This window comes from Vombatus ursinus, unplaced genomic scaffold (genome assembly GCF_900497805.2).
Source record: "Vombatus ursinus unplaced genomic scaffold, bare-nosed wombat genome assembly UNPS02014798.1, whole genome shotgun sequence".
Lineage (NCBI taxonomy): Eukaryota > Metazoa > Chordata > Mammalia > Diprotodontia > Vombatidae > Vombatus > Vombatus ursinus.
The window spans coordinates 47,271,238-47,290,554 of NW_020954576.1; the positions used below are offsets into that span (position 1 = coordinate 47,271,238).

The 19,317-nt window shown below is 45.8% G+C and overlaps 1 protein-coding gene across 7 annotated transcripts in view; it reads right to left on the minus strand.

The window, feature by feature from the left end:
- The window catches only part of SRGAP2 (SLIT-ROBO Rho GTPase activating protein 2), a 254,903-nt gene that overhangs the window by 83,398 nt on the left and 152,188 nt on the right, over positions 1-19,317 (minus strand). For all 7 annotated transcript variants that reach the window (XM_027871069.1, XM_027871068.1, XM_027871070.1 and 4 more), the window contains exon 4: positions 6,720-6,782. In XM_027871069.1, coding sequence (XP_027726870.1) covers positions 6,720-6,782 — 63 coding nt within the window. The remainder of the gene's footprint in view (positions 1-6,719; positions 6,783-19,317) is intronic.

A 19,317-nucleotide genomic window follows, 5' to 3' on the forward strand; every position in this document is an offset into this window, starting at 1 on the left:
GGGGGGGGGACGGAGGAAGGAGACAACTTTGCATCACGGCAACCGCCCAGGACTGCGAAGGCCGCACCCTTCTCCTTTTCAAAGACGCTAGGAAGCCTAGGAGTCCGCAGGCCGAGGCTCAGCGCTGATTTCATATCCTCCCAAACATGTTGCTACCTAGAGCCACGCAGAGGATCTTCCCTTCTGGGACTTCCTGCCTCCAGACAGTCACAGTTTAGACTCGTAGCTTGTTAAAGCTGGAAAGAACCTCAGGGACCATGCAGCCGAAGTCCAACCCCCTCGTTTTACAGCAGAGGAAACGGAGAGGTTGAAGGTCACACACCCTTCCCTTGATAACTGGTGCATCGTGGGCGAGAACTATTTTTTTACAATCTTAAAAGCTAGAAGGGACCTTGGAGACCGTTCCATCAGCTCTTATGATTTCTAGTCTGGTGAAGTCAGGCGTATGCTGGAATTAGCCTGAACCAGTGGGAGTGGATTGTTAAATTTTTGTTGTGAGCAATACGCCTCAGAAATCAACAAGTTACAAATAAGGGCTTGATTGTTCTATTGAATGTCTAGACTTAATAAAGTGATGGAGAAAATATGTTAATAATGATGATTAAACTTGCCAATGTGTACTGTGTACAGTTCCCCCCTCCCCCCTAAGCCGGTTGTTAAACATTTACCAGAATGCCTCTGAGTATGGCTCTCTTCCCATTACACTACACTGCCTCCACAGCTTCCTTCTTCTTGGAAGCCAGAATTGTTGGAGGAATCATATGCAGGAATTAGTGGAGGAGGAATGATAAATCTGTAATCTGATGCTCAAAGGCGATGGAGTCTGATGTGGTCTGACTATGGCTGAGAATAAAGAGGTAGAAAAGAGAAGAGAGGGGAGACCCTAAGAATATAAAATAGAAGAGCTATGATGGGGAGACGTAGGGCAATCGAGGTTTATGTCAGAGGAGAGCCAGGTGACCTCCTCAAAGTCCGCGTCGAAGGGGAGGGCTCACATTCCAGGAGACCTCACCAGGCATCTATGGATCAGGAAGAGGGCAGAAGCCACTGGATGTCAGGAACTGAAAGATACACTGGCTGGGGCAACACTGAGGGACCTAGGTCTGGGGGACATCTAGAAAAGGACTCATCGGTGGGCTCCAACGAGCAGGTATTGTGGCCCTTCCCATATGTCTAGAGAATAGAATAGACTAGTCAGAGGACACCTGGGGCCCGGGAGGCTGCCGAGATGAGGCCTGAAAGCACCTCAAGATGCAGGTTACATCTCATTTCTGATGCATGATGTTCTAATGTTGGCTTCACCTCATTCTGAACTTTTGCACCACTTTCCTTAAGTGCACGAGCTATTCTTTGCTCATGAAGCAGTGGAGACAGTCGGCTCTGTTACAGAAGAAGCTATATTTAAATACCAGAAAGCCTAGCAGTATTAAAAAGACTTTTTGAATAATTTATATAGCCCTCCAAGACTCACAGCAGACTAGAACGGGAAGAGAGGCATTTATCAGACGGCTGTAGAAAGTCAAGGGTATCTAGGACTTGGAGGATCATGAGATCACAGAATGCAAGGCAGAAGAGACCTGAGAGGCCATGGAGTCCAAGCCACCCTCTCCCCCTCCCCCCAGCATCAGCCATTTCACAGATGAGGAAACTGAGAGGGTAATCCAAGGTCATGCAGTAGGATCTGCACCCTGCAGGACTGCACCTGACACAGACCCTGTGTTTAGGACATGCGGGCTTTCCCGACATTCCTGGGACATGGCAGGCCCCTGATGGTCTCTCAGCCTGGAACTCTCTCCCTCCTCCCCTCTGCCTCTCAGAAAGACCCCGGCCCCTCCAAGCCTCCCAGATCCACCAGCCTCCTTCTACCTTTTCCCACTTGCTAGGGATGAGGAGAGAGATAAGACCTGGGATGTCAGTGGCACAGGGAACTCCCAGGTCCAGAAATTCCTTCTGTGAATGCAGGTCCACACCTTTTCTGCACCATCAAGAGCTGCCCAGAGGGGTGACTTGCCCAGGGTCACAATGCCAGGTTTTGTCAGAGGCGGGACTTGAACCCAGGTCTTCCTCGCTCTGAGGCTCTCTTTTACTACTCTGCACCCTAATTCACCCTAATATTTATTGGACATACATTTTATGTTCACTTATTTCCCATCAGTAGAATGTGAGATCCTTGCAGGTAATAATTCATGAATGTTTCATTCATAGGACTATATGGGTGGTGCAGTGGGTCTGGAGTCAGGAAGAGCTGAGTTCAAATCCAGCCTCAGTAATTACTAGCTCTGTAATCCTGGGCAAGTCACTTAACCCCTGCCTGTCTTAGGTTTCCCATCTGTAAAATGGAGATAACAGCCTCCACCTCCCAGGGTTGTTATGAAGATAAAAGGAGATACTTATTAAAGTACTTTGCAAACTTTAAAGTACCAAATAAATGTGACTGTAATTTTTACTATCTCCAGTGCCTACCTCAGTGGCTGGCACAGGCACAGATCCTTTAGAAATGCTTGTGAGCCTGAACTGAAGAGAAGAAAAAAGGCCTAGAAAGGTAGGGTGGCCCCAAAGTAAGTCAGTGACTGAGACTCGGGGCCAGCGTCCCCACCATCCCTGCATACACTGTGAAACCAGGCTTAGAGAAGTTTGTGACTTCAGACCTAGATTCACATCTCTCCCAGACGAATCAAGCACTATCAGAGTCCATAGACATTTGTAATCACTGACTGAGGTCTCTATAAAGACAAAAACCCAACAGTCTTACCTGGCCTATAAAGGACTCTTACGTTGACTTAAAGGAAACACGTACAGAGATAATGAACTACAAAATTTAAAGTAAGGGGGATGGGGTGTGAGGGAAGGAAGCATCATGGATTAACAGTTAGAGACCTGGTCCCCAAACCAGAAAGACCTGGGTTTGAGTCCGGCCTTTGACACATCCTGGCTGTGAGACTGTGGGCAAGTCCATTGACCTCCCAATGCCCTGGTTGCTGAGAAGGTGCCAACCTGCCTTGAGAGATGAAGCCCAGCAGGCTAAAGAACATACCAATAGCTCTATAAACAGAGATACTACCCTAAACCAGTTGGAGCTAATTCAACACAGTTCAGAGAAATACGAACATAACGGCCCCCCCCCCCCACCATCTCACCCTTAATCCCTAGTGCAACAATTGGCCTGGCCAGCATGGCGGTCTTCTCTCCAACATCTCTTTCTTTTTGAACTCCGGGGCCTTCTCTTCACAGATCCTTAAACTCAACCAACAATTCTGGTATTCGAGCTCTCAAGCTAAGGGCCTTTAAGGGACTTGCCTGGCAACTCGACTTTAAAGATCTGCCCTTCGGCATGGTGACTGAGGCAGTGAATACCTTGGGGTCTCCCCAGGGGAGCAAGGAGCTTTGACTTCAAAGGCGTTCTTGGAAAATCACTCAGAAAATGAAAACCACTTACGCTAAAGTAGAAGGACTGATCAGTTCATTTGGAGGAAAAGGCATATAGAGAAGAATATTCTCTGGAGAGGCTTAAAACAGTAGGGCTTGGAAGGTGGCATCTGACACCAAATACTGCATCCACAGAAAATGCTTCTTTGTCCATAAAGGAGAAGACACAGAGCAAAACCCAGACATAGAAAGCGGGGCGTTCTAAAGCCAGTGCCTCCAGCCCCAACCTCTCTCTCCTTGGGAATAAAAAATGCCAGTCTCTTCCCACATCACTGTGCACACAGATATTTTAACGAACCTCCTTCAGGGAGAAGCCCAATTTGTAAGTAGCAGCTACAGACCCTGAGATATATTAGATTGCTTCAATCAGAGCCTCAGAGGCTGTAAGAACTGAACTGGACCTCAGAAATATCTGGTTCTTACATGTGGGGAAATGGAGGCCCAGGGAGGGCACATGACCAACTCCAGATTGGGCCAGAATTAGAGCCCAGGTCTCTGGATACCCAGGACTGTAATTACTCTTCCCAGTTTTATTTTTTCAACTGTTTATCCCTATAAACTAAGTCCTTTGGCTAAGACCATCACTGAAATTTGAAACTCCAGTACCCTCCCTCCCCCTCCTTGAAAAAGAATGGGGAGGAGCATTTGTCCCATGGATCCTTCAGCTCCTCTTTCCTTGCTTATCCTCTGAGGGGATGTGACTGCAGCATGGCTGGAATCCCAGCTTCTCAACTTTAGACAATTATTATCTCGTATGGCTGGGATGGGCCAGTCCCAAACCCATTCCTATCCTTGGGAGAAAACAAGCCTCTTTTCTTTAAAATTTCTAAAGGACGATGCCATTCGTTAGTTCAGATTCTTAAGGAAGGTTGACTGCTCCCCTCTGGTCCTCCCATTGTCCAGCTGGAGAAAGTGATGCCTGGGGCCTTAGGTGACTCTCCCAGGGTTACTGAACAGTTAGAGGGTAATGACAAGGTTAGAACTCAGGTCTCCCAGTTCCTATCAGGTGTCCCATCCCTCTGGTCCCTCAACCTCTCAGGAAAGCTTGTGGGCTTCTCAGCTAGCTCTTAGGGAAATTTCTGATTTTGGCCCACAGCAGGCTAGAACAATCTGCATCTGGTTCAGGAGAGCACTACACCCAACTGGCTCTCATTTTTAGGATGAGTGGCTGGGCTCCATAATTTGCACGAAAACATCTGGTCTTCCCAACAGCCAAAAAAACAGCTGGCTAAGGCTGGAGAGAAGAGAGACAGAAGAGCAAGAGGCCAGAAAGTTTCTCCCTAAACCCAAGTGGCAAAACTCAGGCTTCTCCTCACTTCAGCTCAAGTTCCACTTACACCCTTTCCCCCACCTCTTGCCAAAAGAAAATCCCAACTTAAACAAGTCTCTTCATCATCTCCCATAAGAAGCCATGGACCCACGGGGCAAGGTCAACAGAGTTTGGATGCTCATTTTCCTCAACTGCCTGTCCTAGCAGCCCTGAGCTGGCATCCCGAAATGAAAACTGAAGGCTTTTTCTACCAGCCATCCAAGTGCTCTTGCCTAGAGTGAGTGGCAAGTCAAGAGATTCCCAGGGTTGCTGAATAAAGATATTTTAAATGATTTTTTTTAAGGGCTCAGCTACTGAGCAAATGTACTGTTTTCTATCTTAGCAAGTACTTTGCCAGGAGGAAGGAGTAATAGCTCTTCTTAGTGCCTAGAAGACACTCTAAAAATAAAGGCAGAAGTAAGGAGCTAAACAGACAAAAGGTCCAGGAAATTCACCCAGTCTGAAAATGGTTCACATCAACATGCTTCTATTTAAAAACAAAAACAAAAAAACTCCAAGAAGCAAAAAGCCAAAAAACCAAAAACTAGCCTTAATTTCAGTTGAGAGGAAAGGGGACTCAGCATCTAAACCTATAATCCAAGGAGACTGTCTCTATCTGTTGGGCTTCCAGGCAGCTGAGTCCACACAGCATCAAGTGGGGAAAAGATCCAAAGCCCAAGGAACAGCAGCGGGGCTACATCTGCTGACTACATTACCATATTTCCTGGCTGAGCAGTTGCCATCCATCATAATAGCCTAAGAGCCCACACCTATATTCTTAGATGAAGAAATAGAATCCTGATTCAACATATTCATTTCAACAAACATTTATGAAATGCCCATGACCAAACAAGGCATTCTGAACCCAAATGCAGCCACTCATGTTTTCCTTGTGCTTTCTATGGAGGATAAAGAAAGCATAACAAATAAACAAGTAAATCTGGAAAACCAATCCCCTCCCAAATCAGGATGGGGCAACCTCAAGGACTGACTCAGAGCATGGGCACAGCCTGTCTGAAGAAGGGATCTCTGGAAAAGAGCCATGCTCAGGATTCAGGAACCTGCCCTGCAATTAAGATGTTGTCTGCACAACAACAGTGATTTTGGTTTTGGTGTGTGTTTTGGTGTGCCTGTGTGTTTTACAATAACTAAACAATGATGATAAAACAATAATTAATGAAACACAGCTTGGGAGGAGACACACACACACACACACACACACACACACACACATACACACACACACACACATATATACACGCATGCATGCACAGTGACACGACCTCCCTGGGCATGCAGGAACATGTATTAGCAACAGGCATCACAGCTTAAGTAGATGTCACTTCGGAACAGACTGTCTTCTGTTTTCCTGACTGGCAACAGGTCTCTTCACTGAGACTCCTGCCTTGAGTGTGCAAAGCTCTCTCTCTGTAACTGGCCCCTCACATTAAGGGCTGACCAGGGTCTTAGCCTCCTTCTGCAGAAGTCTGCCTAGTCTCCAACTTGCAGTTCCATTTGAGATCTTGTAATGAAACTCCCCAACCAGAACATGATGATGGTGCAATGCAGCTCGGGATATATCCCATTAAACCCAGGGGATCTAGTTTGCTGTGAACAAGGTCAATTGTCGTCGGGATGTATTTGTTATCCCCTGGGTCCTGGAGGTCCCAGCTTGACTCTAAAAACCATCCTCCTATCTCCCTCTCCCCAAATAGAGTCATTGCCAGGACTGACTGTGGGTAAGGGATCTTGTGATGAAAATGGGGAGGTGGATTAGGAGGTGATCTTTTGCTCAATCAAGATTGGAAATGAGAACCAGGAGAGGGAGAAGGGTGGCGTTATATATGCCCAATGGGGAATATGTCCTCAACCCCAACCCCTGAGGCCACGATCAATTCTGATGCTGGGACATGACTGCAGCAGCAAGCTGCCAAAGGCTGCTTCCTTCTGCTTGACAAAGGGCCAAAAAACCCGCTTGATTTACCGAATACAGCTCGTTCAAGACCTTCATCAAATCATCCTGGAGCTGCTGGCCGACTTCTTTGCTCTGCAATGAAAGAAAAACTCAGGTTAATTGGGAAGTGGGGGGAGGGGGCTGGCAACAAAAGGAAGAGCAATGCAGGCTCTACAAATAACCCAGACTCAATTAAGGCCCATTATTTAACCTAGCAAATCAGATAACCACTCCGATCAGACCCAATTATGGTCAGATTACTCAAGGAGTTTTAATAAAATGAAATGCACCCTTATCCAGAGCAGGGCAGAGGTGATAAGAGTGGAGGGGAAATGGGTTGCAGCCTCTGATTTTTCAGCTGGTCCCTGGGGAGCCAGGCTGAGAGCCACATCCTACCCAGAACTACTGTTAGGCGGGACTAGCTCTCCCTGCCCTACACTGGGGAGCATTCCAGAGGCCTGGTGAGAGAAGCAGGATAGGGATGGACTCTATATGTTCTAAGGAACATATAAACACATGAGGATTTCAAATTAACCATTAATCCATTAACCAATCAATCCATTAACAACATTTACTAAGTGCCCAGTAACACACCAGACAGTATCCAAATATGAAACAATCCCTCTTCTCAAACAGCTTCCAAGCACCCCAAACCAGCTAGGAAAAGTCCTTGGGAAACAGGGTCATATCTATTTGCTTGGTTTCAGCTCAGTTCTCAGTATGAGACTGCCAACAGCAAGATCTCAAAAAGTAATGACTGGCATATGGGCTCACATAAGACTGTATGAGTTTGGGAGTCCCCACATATTGCTCATGACCTACAGCAGATCATAAGCCCTGGTTATTGCCACACTACATCCCTGCACAGTTCTTTCCAATGTCTTGTCACTCAATACTAGTAATAATAATGGTTAACGTTTATACAGCACTTTTAAGGTTTGCAAAGCATACACACACACACACACACACACACACACACACACACACACACACACACTTTCCCAACATGTAATATATTTGATCCTAAGGGATAGTACAAATGATTCAGAGCTAGGAGGGACCTAGATCATGTAGTTGAAGCCTTTCATGGTTCAGAAGAGGAAAGATGGAAGCCTAGGGAGTTTCAGCACTTTGCTGAAGGTCATACAAGCATCTACTCACTATAGAAATGGTAGGTATCCCTGGGTGATACAGATTAATAAAACTCTATTTTGTATTGATCAGACTTTTTCAACCTTATTAATGACCATGCCAAACTCAAGCTTTCCTGAATTGCAGATCATATCCAACTATTTGCTGAATTTCTCCAGGGCTTAGTGCTATCTGGCTATAGTGTCTTCTTTGGGAAAAAAAAAAAAAGAAAAGCCTTGTAAGTCATTAGTCATATATGTCAGTTTCCATTGCTAGTGTTTTTCAGGAAAAGGAGGAGAGGAAGAGAGCTTAAGGCCTTATGTCCCATTCAGACAGAAAGAAGCCAACTAGGAATCCTTGCATACCAAATTACATTCTCCTTTCAGATGGCGATCAATCTTTCAGATCCAAGATGGCAGCAGACCACGAAAATCAGGTCTAGAGTTCTTGTACCACATTACTACAAGATTTTCCACTTACAACTCTCATCTCTTCTTCATTTAGTCTTCCAACATACTAGGGAAGCACTTGATTATGTAGAAGGTAGCTTTTGTATCAGAACTTTTCTATATGGGCATTTATAAAAGAAGAACATGAAAGAAAGGGGGGGGGGGGGGGAAAGGGAGAGAAGAAGGGAGAGAGAGGAGAAGAAAGAGAGGGGGGAAAAGGGAGGGAAAAGAGAAGGGAGAGAGGGAGAGAGGGAAAGGGAGAAAAGGAAGGAAGTAAAAACCACACTTTCTGTACTGAGTGTTTAATGCCAAATTCAGGGGAGCAGGAGATGAGACAGGTTGGCATTGTATTAATAGGTCCAGTGAAGGGAAAAGTCCTCAATTCATCTGTTCTGCCGGCTTCTTATTTTTCTTAAAAAAACAAAACAAAACACAAACACAAACAAACACATATACACACAGAGAGAAACCCCAGATCCTAACAGTGCCTCTCCCACTGACAGTTAAATATTACCCAGCACACTCTCAGCATAGCTTAGCTCCCAGACAGAGGATGCTCCTGGCAGAGGGAGCTGCCCTGTGAGCCAGGAACATGGCAAGTCATGACCCTAACTTCCTTTATTCATTAGGTAGAGCGTTCTTTTCAAATGGCATTAGAAAGGAGGCATCACATGGTGTAATAAAAAGAGTGTGAGACCAGCAGTTAGGAGGGGCCCTTGGTTTGCATCTTGCCCAGGACACCTACCAGCTACGGGACCCAGCTCTGCGGCTGACTGTGAATGTGCTTTGGCATAAGTCTTTTAACCACTCAGTTTTTCCATCTGCAAGGGAGGCTGGACAAAGACCTCTTCCAGATCTAAAATTCAATGACTCTGTATGATCTGCTGCCAGGATTCACTAGTCAATGTTGCTTTATCAACTGATTTACTTCTCAACACTGTAGTGGGAGGTAACAAACAAGTTTCCTTTGCTTGTCAAGTGGGAAGGGCTCAGGAAGGTCTTTTCAGGCTTGCATTTCTATTGTTTCTATCATTCTTCCAAGGGTCTCAATCACTAGAATAAGCCACATAACTAGATGTCTCATATCTATGAGAAGTCCTGGCATGGCAGATCCAAGTGCTGGAGGAGTTAGAAAGCCCTGGGTTTAAATCCCTCCTCAAATGCTTATATGCTTTGTGACCCTGGGCCAAACACTTAACCTCTCTGATCCTCAGTTTCCCCATCTGTAAGTAGGGATGAGAACAACACCTACCTCAGAGGGCTGTGGTGAAGGCAAATGAGATAAGGTGTGTAAAGCTCTTGGTACACTTTAAAGCCCTACCTAGACTATGAATCTTGATGTACTCCACAAACATCGTTATCTCCAGCCTGAGGAAGGGAAGCTAGGTCAAGTGACTCATCCATCTGCAGCCACAGAGTCAGAGGCAGGGTCAGGACATGAACCACAAGTATCACTTCCCACCCTATCACTCTCCCAGCCTCGTGGGCAGCTGCCCCTGCCAACGTCCCAGCCACCTCTTGCCATCTCCTTTTTTTACAGCAGGCGTCACAGGAAAAGGCTCCTGTTCCTTCTATCCTGTTATTCGAGTCTGTGGTTCACATAATTAAGCAGGACAGTAGAGGGAAAGAAAGAAAGGAGGAAAAAAAAAAGTGGAATCAATAAAATCTCAGTGAAGCCTGGGTAGATGTTTCCCTTTGTGTCCAGGCTACTTGGGGGAAGAACCTTCCCCAAGATGATTCCTGTTCATGTGAACAGACTGCTAGAGCAACCATGTCTTACTGCTCTCCTTCCTCAGTCCCCCACAGAATAGTTACAGAGCTGGGCTGAGGGATGCTTAGGTAACTCTAACCCGGGGAAAAGCAAGCCTGCAGTAGTGGGGGAGCAATTCTAACACAAGGAGGAAGCAGCCAAAGCCTCTTGCTTCTCAGATGATAAAGGGAGGGCCCTGCAGTTTGCTAGAACAAAAATCTTAGATATGTACATTTGGGGGGAACCACCAGCAGCTCCCCCCTCCTAGTTCTGGAGTCAGGCTTCTGTGTTGGTCATAGCTGAGGGTCTGAAAAAGAAGTTGCAAGGGGACCCCACCCAAAGACAAGAGGGGTATTTATTGCCCATCCCCCCTCCCAACAAAACCTGCTGAAGCCTTGTATATAACACAATGGATGCTGCAAAGCCCTTTTCCTTCCCTATTAAAAAAAAAAAAGCAAGGGGATATTGGGCAGGGAAGAAAGGAGGAGAATAAACAGAACTGTCTTTGTGTGCTATCACACAACATGCATCTCTTTTCTTTTTAAAACTTCTTGGAAGAGAATGAGTCATCTAAACATTGTAGGAAACCAAAAAGAAGGAGGGGAAAAATTACTTTGGGCAAAACTCTTTTCTGAATGTTTTCGTAGTAACCTTAGCCTGGGGGGAAAAAAAGAGCCTAAATTTAGAGCTGAAGATGTGGAATATTTAACAATGCTCATTTTGAGGGAGAGGAAGCGAAATGATGTGGACACACCAGAGTCTTTTATTCTGAAACTCACAACTGTTGGGCCAGTTCTGGCCAAGTGCAGGCCTTGGCCTGCGCCACTCCGCTCACTGCTGAGGTGTGGCTGCCTGCTCTTACAGAAATGGCGACGGGCCTACCTCAGCTCAGGGCCTACCTCCCAACTCCCATACTCTCTCCCAAGAATTCTGCTGCCTCCTTCTACAAAGTCTGTATTTTGCCTTTCTTTGTATCCCCACAAGGCCTGGCACTTAGTAGGTGCTTAATAAATGTTTACTGACTGATTCAGTATTGCCTTTTGTCTATTTTCTTAAAATAGAAAATTTTATAATAGCTGTGAGACGGGTATGAGGTTTCCCTAAGGAAAAAGTGAGAACATGTACATGGGGAGGAGGGAGGGGAAAACAAGTAATAATAATAAAAGCTGAAATTTCTATAGAACTTGAAGGTTGATAAAGTGCTTTGTAACTCATCCTTACAGAAACAACTCTGTGAGGCTGTCCTACTGTCACAGCGTCACAGACCTGGAGCTAGAAAGGACCCCAGAGATTGTCTAGCCCACTTCCTAATTTTACAGGAGAGCAACCTGAGGCCCAGAGGCAGCAAATGACTTTCTCACCATGACAAGTCTAGTAAATGTCAGAGGCAGGATTTGAATCCAGGTCTTTCAGAACATACCCTATTCTTTCTATTACAGAGAGAGACTGACTTTCTCATCATTCAGATATATTAGACAGCGGCTGAGCAATTGGGAACTACTGGGTGAGAAATAAAATACAGTTGAAAGCTCTCTATTAGATAATTCAATTCAGCTCAACCAGCATTAATTAAGCATCTCCTGTGACATGGTAGAGTGCTGGACACTTGTGTCCTTGGGACACAAGGACAAAATGAAGCACAGGCCCTGCGTACATTCTACTGGGGGAATTCAACCTGTACTTTGTTATTGTTCAGTTGCACCCCATTAGGAGTTTTCTTGGCGAAGATAGTTTGCCATTTCTTTCTTTAGCTCATTTTACAGATGAGAAACTGAGGCAAACAGGGTGAAATGACTAGCTCAGGATCATACAGTTAGTAAGTGTCTGAGGCTGGACTGAACTCAGGTCTTCCTGACTCCAGGCTTGGTGCTCCGTGGGGCCCATTTCCTCGAGTGCATTTGTTTCTATCCAGGAACCATTTCAAGAAGGGATTTCCCTGTGCTCCGGGATGTGTGCACTGTTAGACTTGGTAAAGCATGACATGAGCCCATTCCCCTGGGAGTGAGCTCCATTCTCTGGCCTGACAGTGTGCTCTGTGCACTTGCAGGCCTGCCTCCCCTGACTCTCAGAGATGTGACCCATTAGTCAGCCAGAAGCTCTTATCACACAGTCCAGCCAAGACTGTTCACCACCACCAGCACCACAGGGGGTCTGTACTTTGTTGGGAAAGGAGACAGGAAGAGGCAGCAAAGGGGGCCAATTCCTCCCTGCATTCCTCCCTGCATTCCTCCCTGGCTTATGGTGTCCTGCTTTTAGGTTCAGGCAATTTGCATTTCTACCTCTTGGGGATGGCCAGCTGTAGGCTACACTCTGCCCAGAGCAGCCATTCTGCTTGGGGAGTGTGCGTCATTGCTGGGAAAGGGCAAATAAAACCCTCCAACTGGACTGTCTTTTAAAGCCCACATTGTCTCCTTTCCCAGAATGATGGTTCTTGGGTGGAAGAGTCAGCCGCCACGAGTTCTGTGGTACTCCACTCTCCCTCCAGGGGAAGGCAATGTTGGAGCCAGGGGCTGATGTCTCCAGTGCCCAGAATTCTTCTTGGATGAACGTTTCTTGCTCTCGGGGTCATCCCAGGAGCTCAGCTACCTCAGGAAGCATAAGATTTGGAGCTGGAAGAGTACTTGAAAATCAGGTGGTCCAAGCCCCTCCTTTCACAGCAGAGGCTACACAGGTGGAGAGCCTCACCAGGAAGAAAAGTAAAGCCTAGATTCAGACCCAGATCCTCGGACTCGCCGTTCTTTCTACTACCTTGAGCGGCCCACCATTTCCTAGTCCTAATGGCTGAGGGGCTAACCAGACTGAAAGGGAAATGACATATTCGGGAGCATGGAGGTCCTTGGATGGGCACAAAGGCAGGCTGGGAGCTGGGAGCCTGAGACCAATGAAAAAGAGAGAAGTCAGAAAGGTGACCCAAGAACACAGCTCTCCCAGTGACTGGAGAAGATGAGGAACCCTTGGCTTGGCAGTGGAGGGAGGAGGCTAGGGAGGAATGGGAAGGACCCCAAGAGCATGCCTCAGGCTTGCTGCAGCCTATGGTTCCCATGGCTGGGGCTGGAGGAGACTGGGGGCCAGGAGGTAACGCCAAAAAGAGGAAGACGGCCTGGTAGGAAGCAGAGCAATAGGAGCGCCAGCCCAGGAAATGCGTGGGGCACCAGGAAAACTGCTGATTAAATACTTTAAAGAAGAGGAACCAGGAGCAGGGCAGTCCAAGGAGGGGCCTCACATGTTTAGTGCCTCTGAAACTGCTGGCAGAGAATCCTCCCACAAGACCAGGCCAGAGGAGGAGAGGGGAGGGGAATAAGGACTCCAGATGGGCTAAATGTGTGGGTTTTTAAACCCCTGCCTCACCCCCAGGGGCCAAGAGAGAGAACCAGGGGAAGCAGAAAGCCACACAGGACTGCTAAGAGCTACTAGCTTACCACGCCCTCTCTCCTTACGGCTCGAATCTGGTTGAGTCTCTGGAGAAATGGGATCAGGTTTCTTCAGCAAAGGGAGGACAGCAACCAGAGCTGGGGGAGCCAGGGAATGGGGGGCAGCATATATTATCTGTCTTATATTGTATATATTATATATGATATATGATATTATATATTACATTATAAGCTATTGCCCAAGCTCCCTGACTATTCAGGCACGTGTTCCTTGAGGATATGGACTGTGTAGGTGACCCCATGACAACTAAAAAGTATAGAGGAAAGAAGACTTAGGGTCTGAGGATTTGGGTCTGATTCCTTGCTCTGTTATCTACTAGTTAGCTGGGCGGCCAAAGGTGAGTCACCTCATCTACTGAAGCCTCACTTATCTCAACTGTAAAGTGGGAGATGAGAATGCATATATAATCACAAGCTTTCGGGGTAAAAGGAACCTTAGGGATCATCTAGTTCAAACTCCTCCAATACAGATGAGGAAACTGAGGGCCAGAGAGGTAAAGAGGCATGTCCACAGGCCCACACTGTCCTATAGCTGGGTTCTTATACCACTCGTCCCACAAGGTTGTGGTGAGGAAAGTGCTTTGTAAACATTAAAGAGCTATATAAATGTGAGTTATTCAGCTGCTCAATAAAAACGTATTGAATGAATAAACGAATAGAGACCAGAGTCATGCCAGGTTGTTGTCTTTACGGCTTAGACCCTCCCAGCTCCCAGGACAGGGTGAGCTAGGATTCCTGTTCATACAAAGGCCCCTCAGAGGGAAAGATAAACCTGAGGCTGTAACCACAGCTCCTCATTACATTCCGTGGTGCTTTTCTGAAAACACAAACCACCAAGGAGATAATGGGGTAAGGGTGGGGGAGGCTGTAGCCATGCACTAATTACAAGCATCTCTGAAATGTGCATTTATGACACAGCACCCCATGTCAAATCTCAGGGGGCCACTGGTTACCCAGAAGGCGACCAGAACAAGTTCTCCAGAATCTCTACAGTGCTTCAGGGTAGATGCAGATGAGCGTCTTGTCTTGGAGCTCTCCAAAATCACTTGAGCTCTCCTACCAGTCAAAAAGCTCCTCCTGTGTGCAAAGCACTGTGCTAAGTGCTGCGGACACAATGACAAAGAATGAAATTTACATCCTATGGAGGGGGGAAGAGACAGACAGACAGACACAGAGAGAGACACAGACACACAGAACTGAGACAGAAAGAGAGAGAGAGAGAGAAAGAGAGAGAGAGATACAAGGATATGCAGCATGAATACAAAACCAATACAAGTTAGGCAGGGCAGTAATACCTAGCATTTATTTAATCACTAGCATTTATCTAATGCTTTACAATTTGGAAAGTACTTTACAATTAATTATGATCTCATTCTATCCTTAGAACAACCCTGAGAAGTAGGTGCTATTGTCACTGAGTCAGGCAGAAGTTAAGTGACTTGCCCAGGGTCACACAGCCCAAGATCAAATTTGAACTCAGGTCTTCCTGCCTCCACTGAGACATCTAGCTGCCCTAGCAGTTGAAGGGAAAAGGAAAGGTTTGGGGTAGAAGGTGGTGCCTGGGGTGAGGGCAGAGGTGAGGAGGGAGTTCATTCCAGGCATGCAGGATGGCTAGTACAAAGTCATGGAATAAATGAATGAATGAATGAATAAATGAAAAACCATTGATTAAGTGTTTACTTAGCCAGGTGGTAGATTCCCATGTGTAAAGAAAAGAGAGAAGGCCAGTCAGCTGGACCATAGATAGAGTACAGGACAGAAAGAGGTTAATAAGGTAAAAAACTTTTTAAAAAATCACAGATTTAGAGCCAGAGGTACCTCCGTGGTCATCCAGTCCAGGGCTCCTGAAACTTTTTCCACCTGAGACCCCTTCAGTGCTTCTTACACTGTGGGTCGTGGATTGCGTACTGTGACCCACAGTTTAAGAAGTGTTGAACTCCTTCTATCATTTCAGAGATGAAGAAAATCATGGGCCAGAGAGAGGAAGGCACTTGACCAAGGTCACACAAGTGATATGCCGCAAAGCCAGGTTTTGGCTCCAAGCCGGGAGCTCCATCCATTGCACAATTCTGGCCTAGGGTGAGTTTCCTGATCTTTTAGAAAAGTCTAAAAATGCTGGTCTCCAGTAGATCCCAAATCCCCTAAGCCCATAACTGTCAGTGCAGAAAGGAGAAATGGGGAGCAGAGGATGAGGTTTGCAACGGAATGCAGAGATGAAAGAGGGCACAGGTGGGGTCTTGTGGGAGATGAGGAGTCTCTTTAAAGAACAGCTGCGTGTGTATGGGGGGAGGGGCAGTGCTGCTTGAACCAGCCATTCCAATAAACCATTTGGAGCAGAGGTTTCTGGCCTTTTTTGTGTCATGGACCCCTCTGGCAGTCTGGTGAAGCTCTTCCTTCTTAAATATGGTTTTAGAATAAATGAAGGAAATGCTTAATTTCATTTAGGGGTTAGTGAAAATAAATGTAATTTTTTTCCCGATCTTAAGTTCATGGACCCCATTGGTCTTAGGTTAAGGATTCCTGTTTTTGAGGCTCCAGATAGTAATAACTGAGCTAATATATCACTGAACAGAAGACAACCAGGTGGCACAATGGATAGTGCTGCACCTAGAGTCAGGAAGACCCAAGCATAAAATCTGGCTTCAGACTATGTGACTCTAAGCAAGTCACTTCACCCTGCTTGCTTCAGTTTCCTCATCTGTACAATGAGCTGGAGAAGGAAATGGCAAACCACTCCAGTATCTTTGCCAAGAAAACCCCAAATGGGGTCATGAAGGGTTGGACACTACTGACCTACGCCTGGGGGTGAACAGAGTGAGTACTAACAGTCACAATGGCATGAGTTCAGAGGGGAGAGACAGTTGAGACTGGGAGGAGCAGTACTGGGGTCTGGGTTTTTCTCCCCTTGTGCTTTCATTGGGAAATGTTAACAATGCTGAAGCTAGATCTGGCTTCGAAATGCCCCATGGAATCATCCTAGCTGATGTAAGTCCCATTTTCCAGAGAAAAGGTGCCCAGCAGTGGGCACTGGGACCTGGCCATCACAATGGAAAAGAATAACATTGTGCTCCTTCTTCCTCATTTAGTCCTCCTGATTGTTTTTTTTTTTCTGAATATTTCTCAAATATTTCCATTCCTCCCTCCCAATCCTAATTGGAGCCTGCACTTCCTCAGTCTTGATTGCCCCTAGAAGCTCCACCACTGGTCTTCTTGCTTCCCATATCATTTTCCTTCAGTCCATCCTAGACACCACGGGCCAGACTGACTGACATTCACAAAATGGTGCTGCTGTGTGAATCATGCAACTTCCCTGCTCCTTTTGGGCAGGGAGTCAATTTAACAACTTTCATTTTTAAAATGTTAATAACTCCTTCTTGCCTTCCAAATAAAATCCAAACTCTTTAGGCTAGTGTTCAAGGCCCTCCACAATCTAGACATAACTTACCTATCTAATGCCCCCTTCTTCTAGGAACTCAAGTGCAGCCTTTACACTGAATCCAAACTTCACAGTACAAATCTCCTTAATAAAGGGATTTGTTCTGTAAAACTTGGACTCAGTCAAAAGGCCATACCTAAGGACCTAGAAGGCCACAGGTTCCCCACCATACTTTCACACTCCTGCAACTTTGTTATTATCATCTCCCTGGCTTAAAATATACTCTGACCCTTTCTATCTGTTGAAATTCTACTCATCCTTCAAGACTCCAGTTTTCAGCACAGTGCCAAACACATAGCTGGTGTTTAATAAATGCTTACAGACTTCACCTAACTCAGCTCAAACCCTACATGCTCAGGTGACAATAACAGAGGTTCTCTGATCCCAAATCTGACTCTCTTTCCACAGAATAATACTGCTTTATATATTGCCTAATATTGTAGTAATTTTTAATTTATAGGTAGCTGCTGGTGGTGGTAGTGGTGGTGGTGGAGGAGGTGGGCAGAAATGGATAGAGCACAAGGGACCTGAGTTCAAATCCAGCCTCAGATACTTATTAGCTGTGTGACCCTGAGCTAGTCACTTCACCCTGTTTGCCTCAGTTTCTCATCTGTAAAATGAGGGGTGATAATAATAGCACCTATCGCCCAGGGTTATTGTAGGGATCAAATCAGATAATATTGGTTAAAAACACTTGGCACAGTGCCTGGCCACATAGTAGGTGCTATAAAAATGCCCTTTCCCACTTTTTCCCATACCTTCATGCATCATCTTCTATGAGCCTGATTTTAAGGTCCTAGAGGGTATTCATCTCCCCCAAACTAAATTCCATCTCTTTAACAACTATTCTTCCAGAGATGTTATGTGGTTGAAAGTCACAGAATACTACAGTCTCTGAAAATGTGAAACTCAGGATCACCCAAAGGGCAGTGGGGAAGCACATGGGAGCACAAGCAGAATGCAGGACATTATGAACATTTTGAAGGAGCCGTGACTTTAAAGATATCTGTCATCAGAGAAATATTATGACCAGGAAAAATGGGGGCCTGATAACAAAGTAAAAGCAAGAGAATGCAAGGGATGCCCCTAGCATGTCGGGAAATTAATGGACAAGAGCCCAACAGGATGGGCAGGCCCAGATGGATTATGATCGGCCTTGTTAGGGACAAAACCTTGCCTATTTCTGCCAAAGGCACCATTATTTTTCCAGTGTCTCAGGTTCATAAGCTCAGCACTCCCCTGACCTCCCCACTCTCCATCACCCCCCATACACAACTGGTCACCCAGTCTAGCCATTTCTTTTTCCTTTCTGTCTTTCTTTCTTTCAAGGCAATTGGGGTTAAGTGACTTGCCCAGGGTCACACAGCTAGTTAGTGTCACGTTTGATCTGAGGTTGGATTTGAACTCAGGTTCTCCTGACTTCAGGGCCGGTGGTCTATCCACTGCACCACCCAGCTGCCCCCTCAGTCTTGCCATTTCTACATTCATGGTGTTTCTCTCATCTGACTCCCCTCTATCTACACAACTACCACTTTAGTTCAGGCTCCCATCACACTTGCCTCCTAAATGGTCTCCACCTCAGATTTCTTCTCACTCCAGTCCATCTGACACATGCTTCTGAAGGAATTTTCCTTAAGGGAAGATCTGACCCTGTGATTCCCCTACCCAACCAACTCCAGTGACTTTCTACCACCTCAGAGATAAAATTACAAACTCCTCTTTAGCTTCCAAAGTCCCATACAACCCAACCCCAAACTAGCTGGGCCCCAACTCTCTTCCCAATATCATTGAATACTAATCCTTTTCCCACACTCTCAATCTGGCCAACTGACCTTCTCTTTATTCCTCACTCACAACAGTCCAGTTCCCATCTCTGTGTCTTTGCACTGGCTGCCTCTCTCTTTATCTCTGCTTCTGAGGGTCCCCACCTCTTCCTTCAAGGTGTAGCTCAGTCACCATCTTCTGCATGAAAGTTTTACCAATTCCCCAACTGCTAGTGCCCTTCCTCCCAAACCACCTTGTACTCAACTAATTTATGTGTATACACATATATTACACATATGTGTATTTATTAACTTTATATTGTAAATACTTTTATATGTACTTGTTGTCTACCCCATTAAAATATAAAACCTTTGAAGAAGAGATTGTTTCACTCTTCATACTTATACCCCCAGCACTTAGCACAGTACCTGACACATTGTAGGTGCTTAATAAATACTTGTTGATTGACTAATTGAGATCATAATGGAACATCTACCATAGTGGCTAGCACAAGGCCCTACATAAAGAAGGGTTCCAGTAAAAATGTGTTAACTAGAAGATTAGGATGAAAAGACCACAGACTGGAACATAAAAAAAATGTGAAATATTAGAGTACAGAAGACTCTCTTTGATGTATGAGCATTTAAATCCTCAGTTACATTTGACT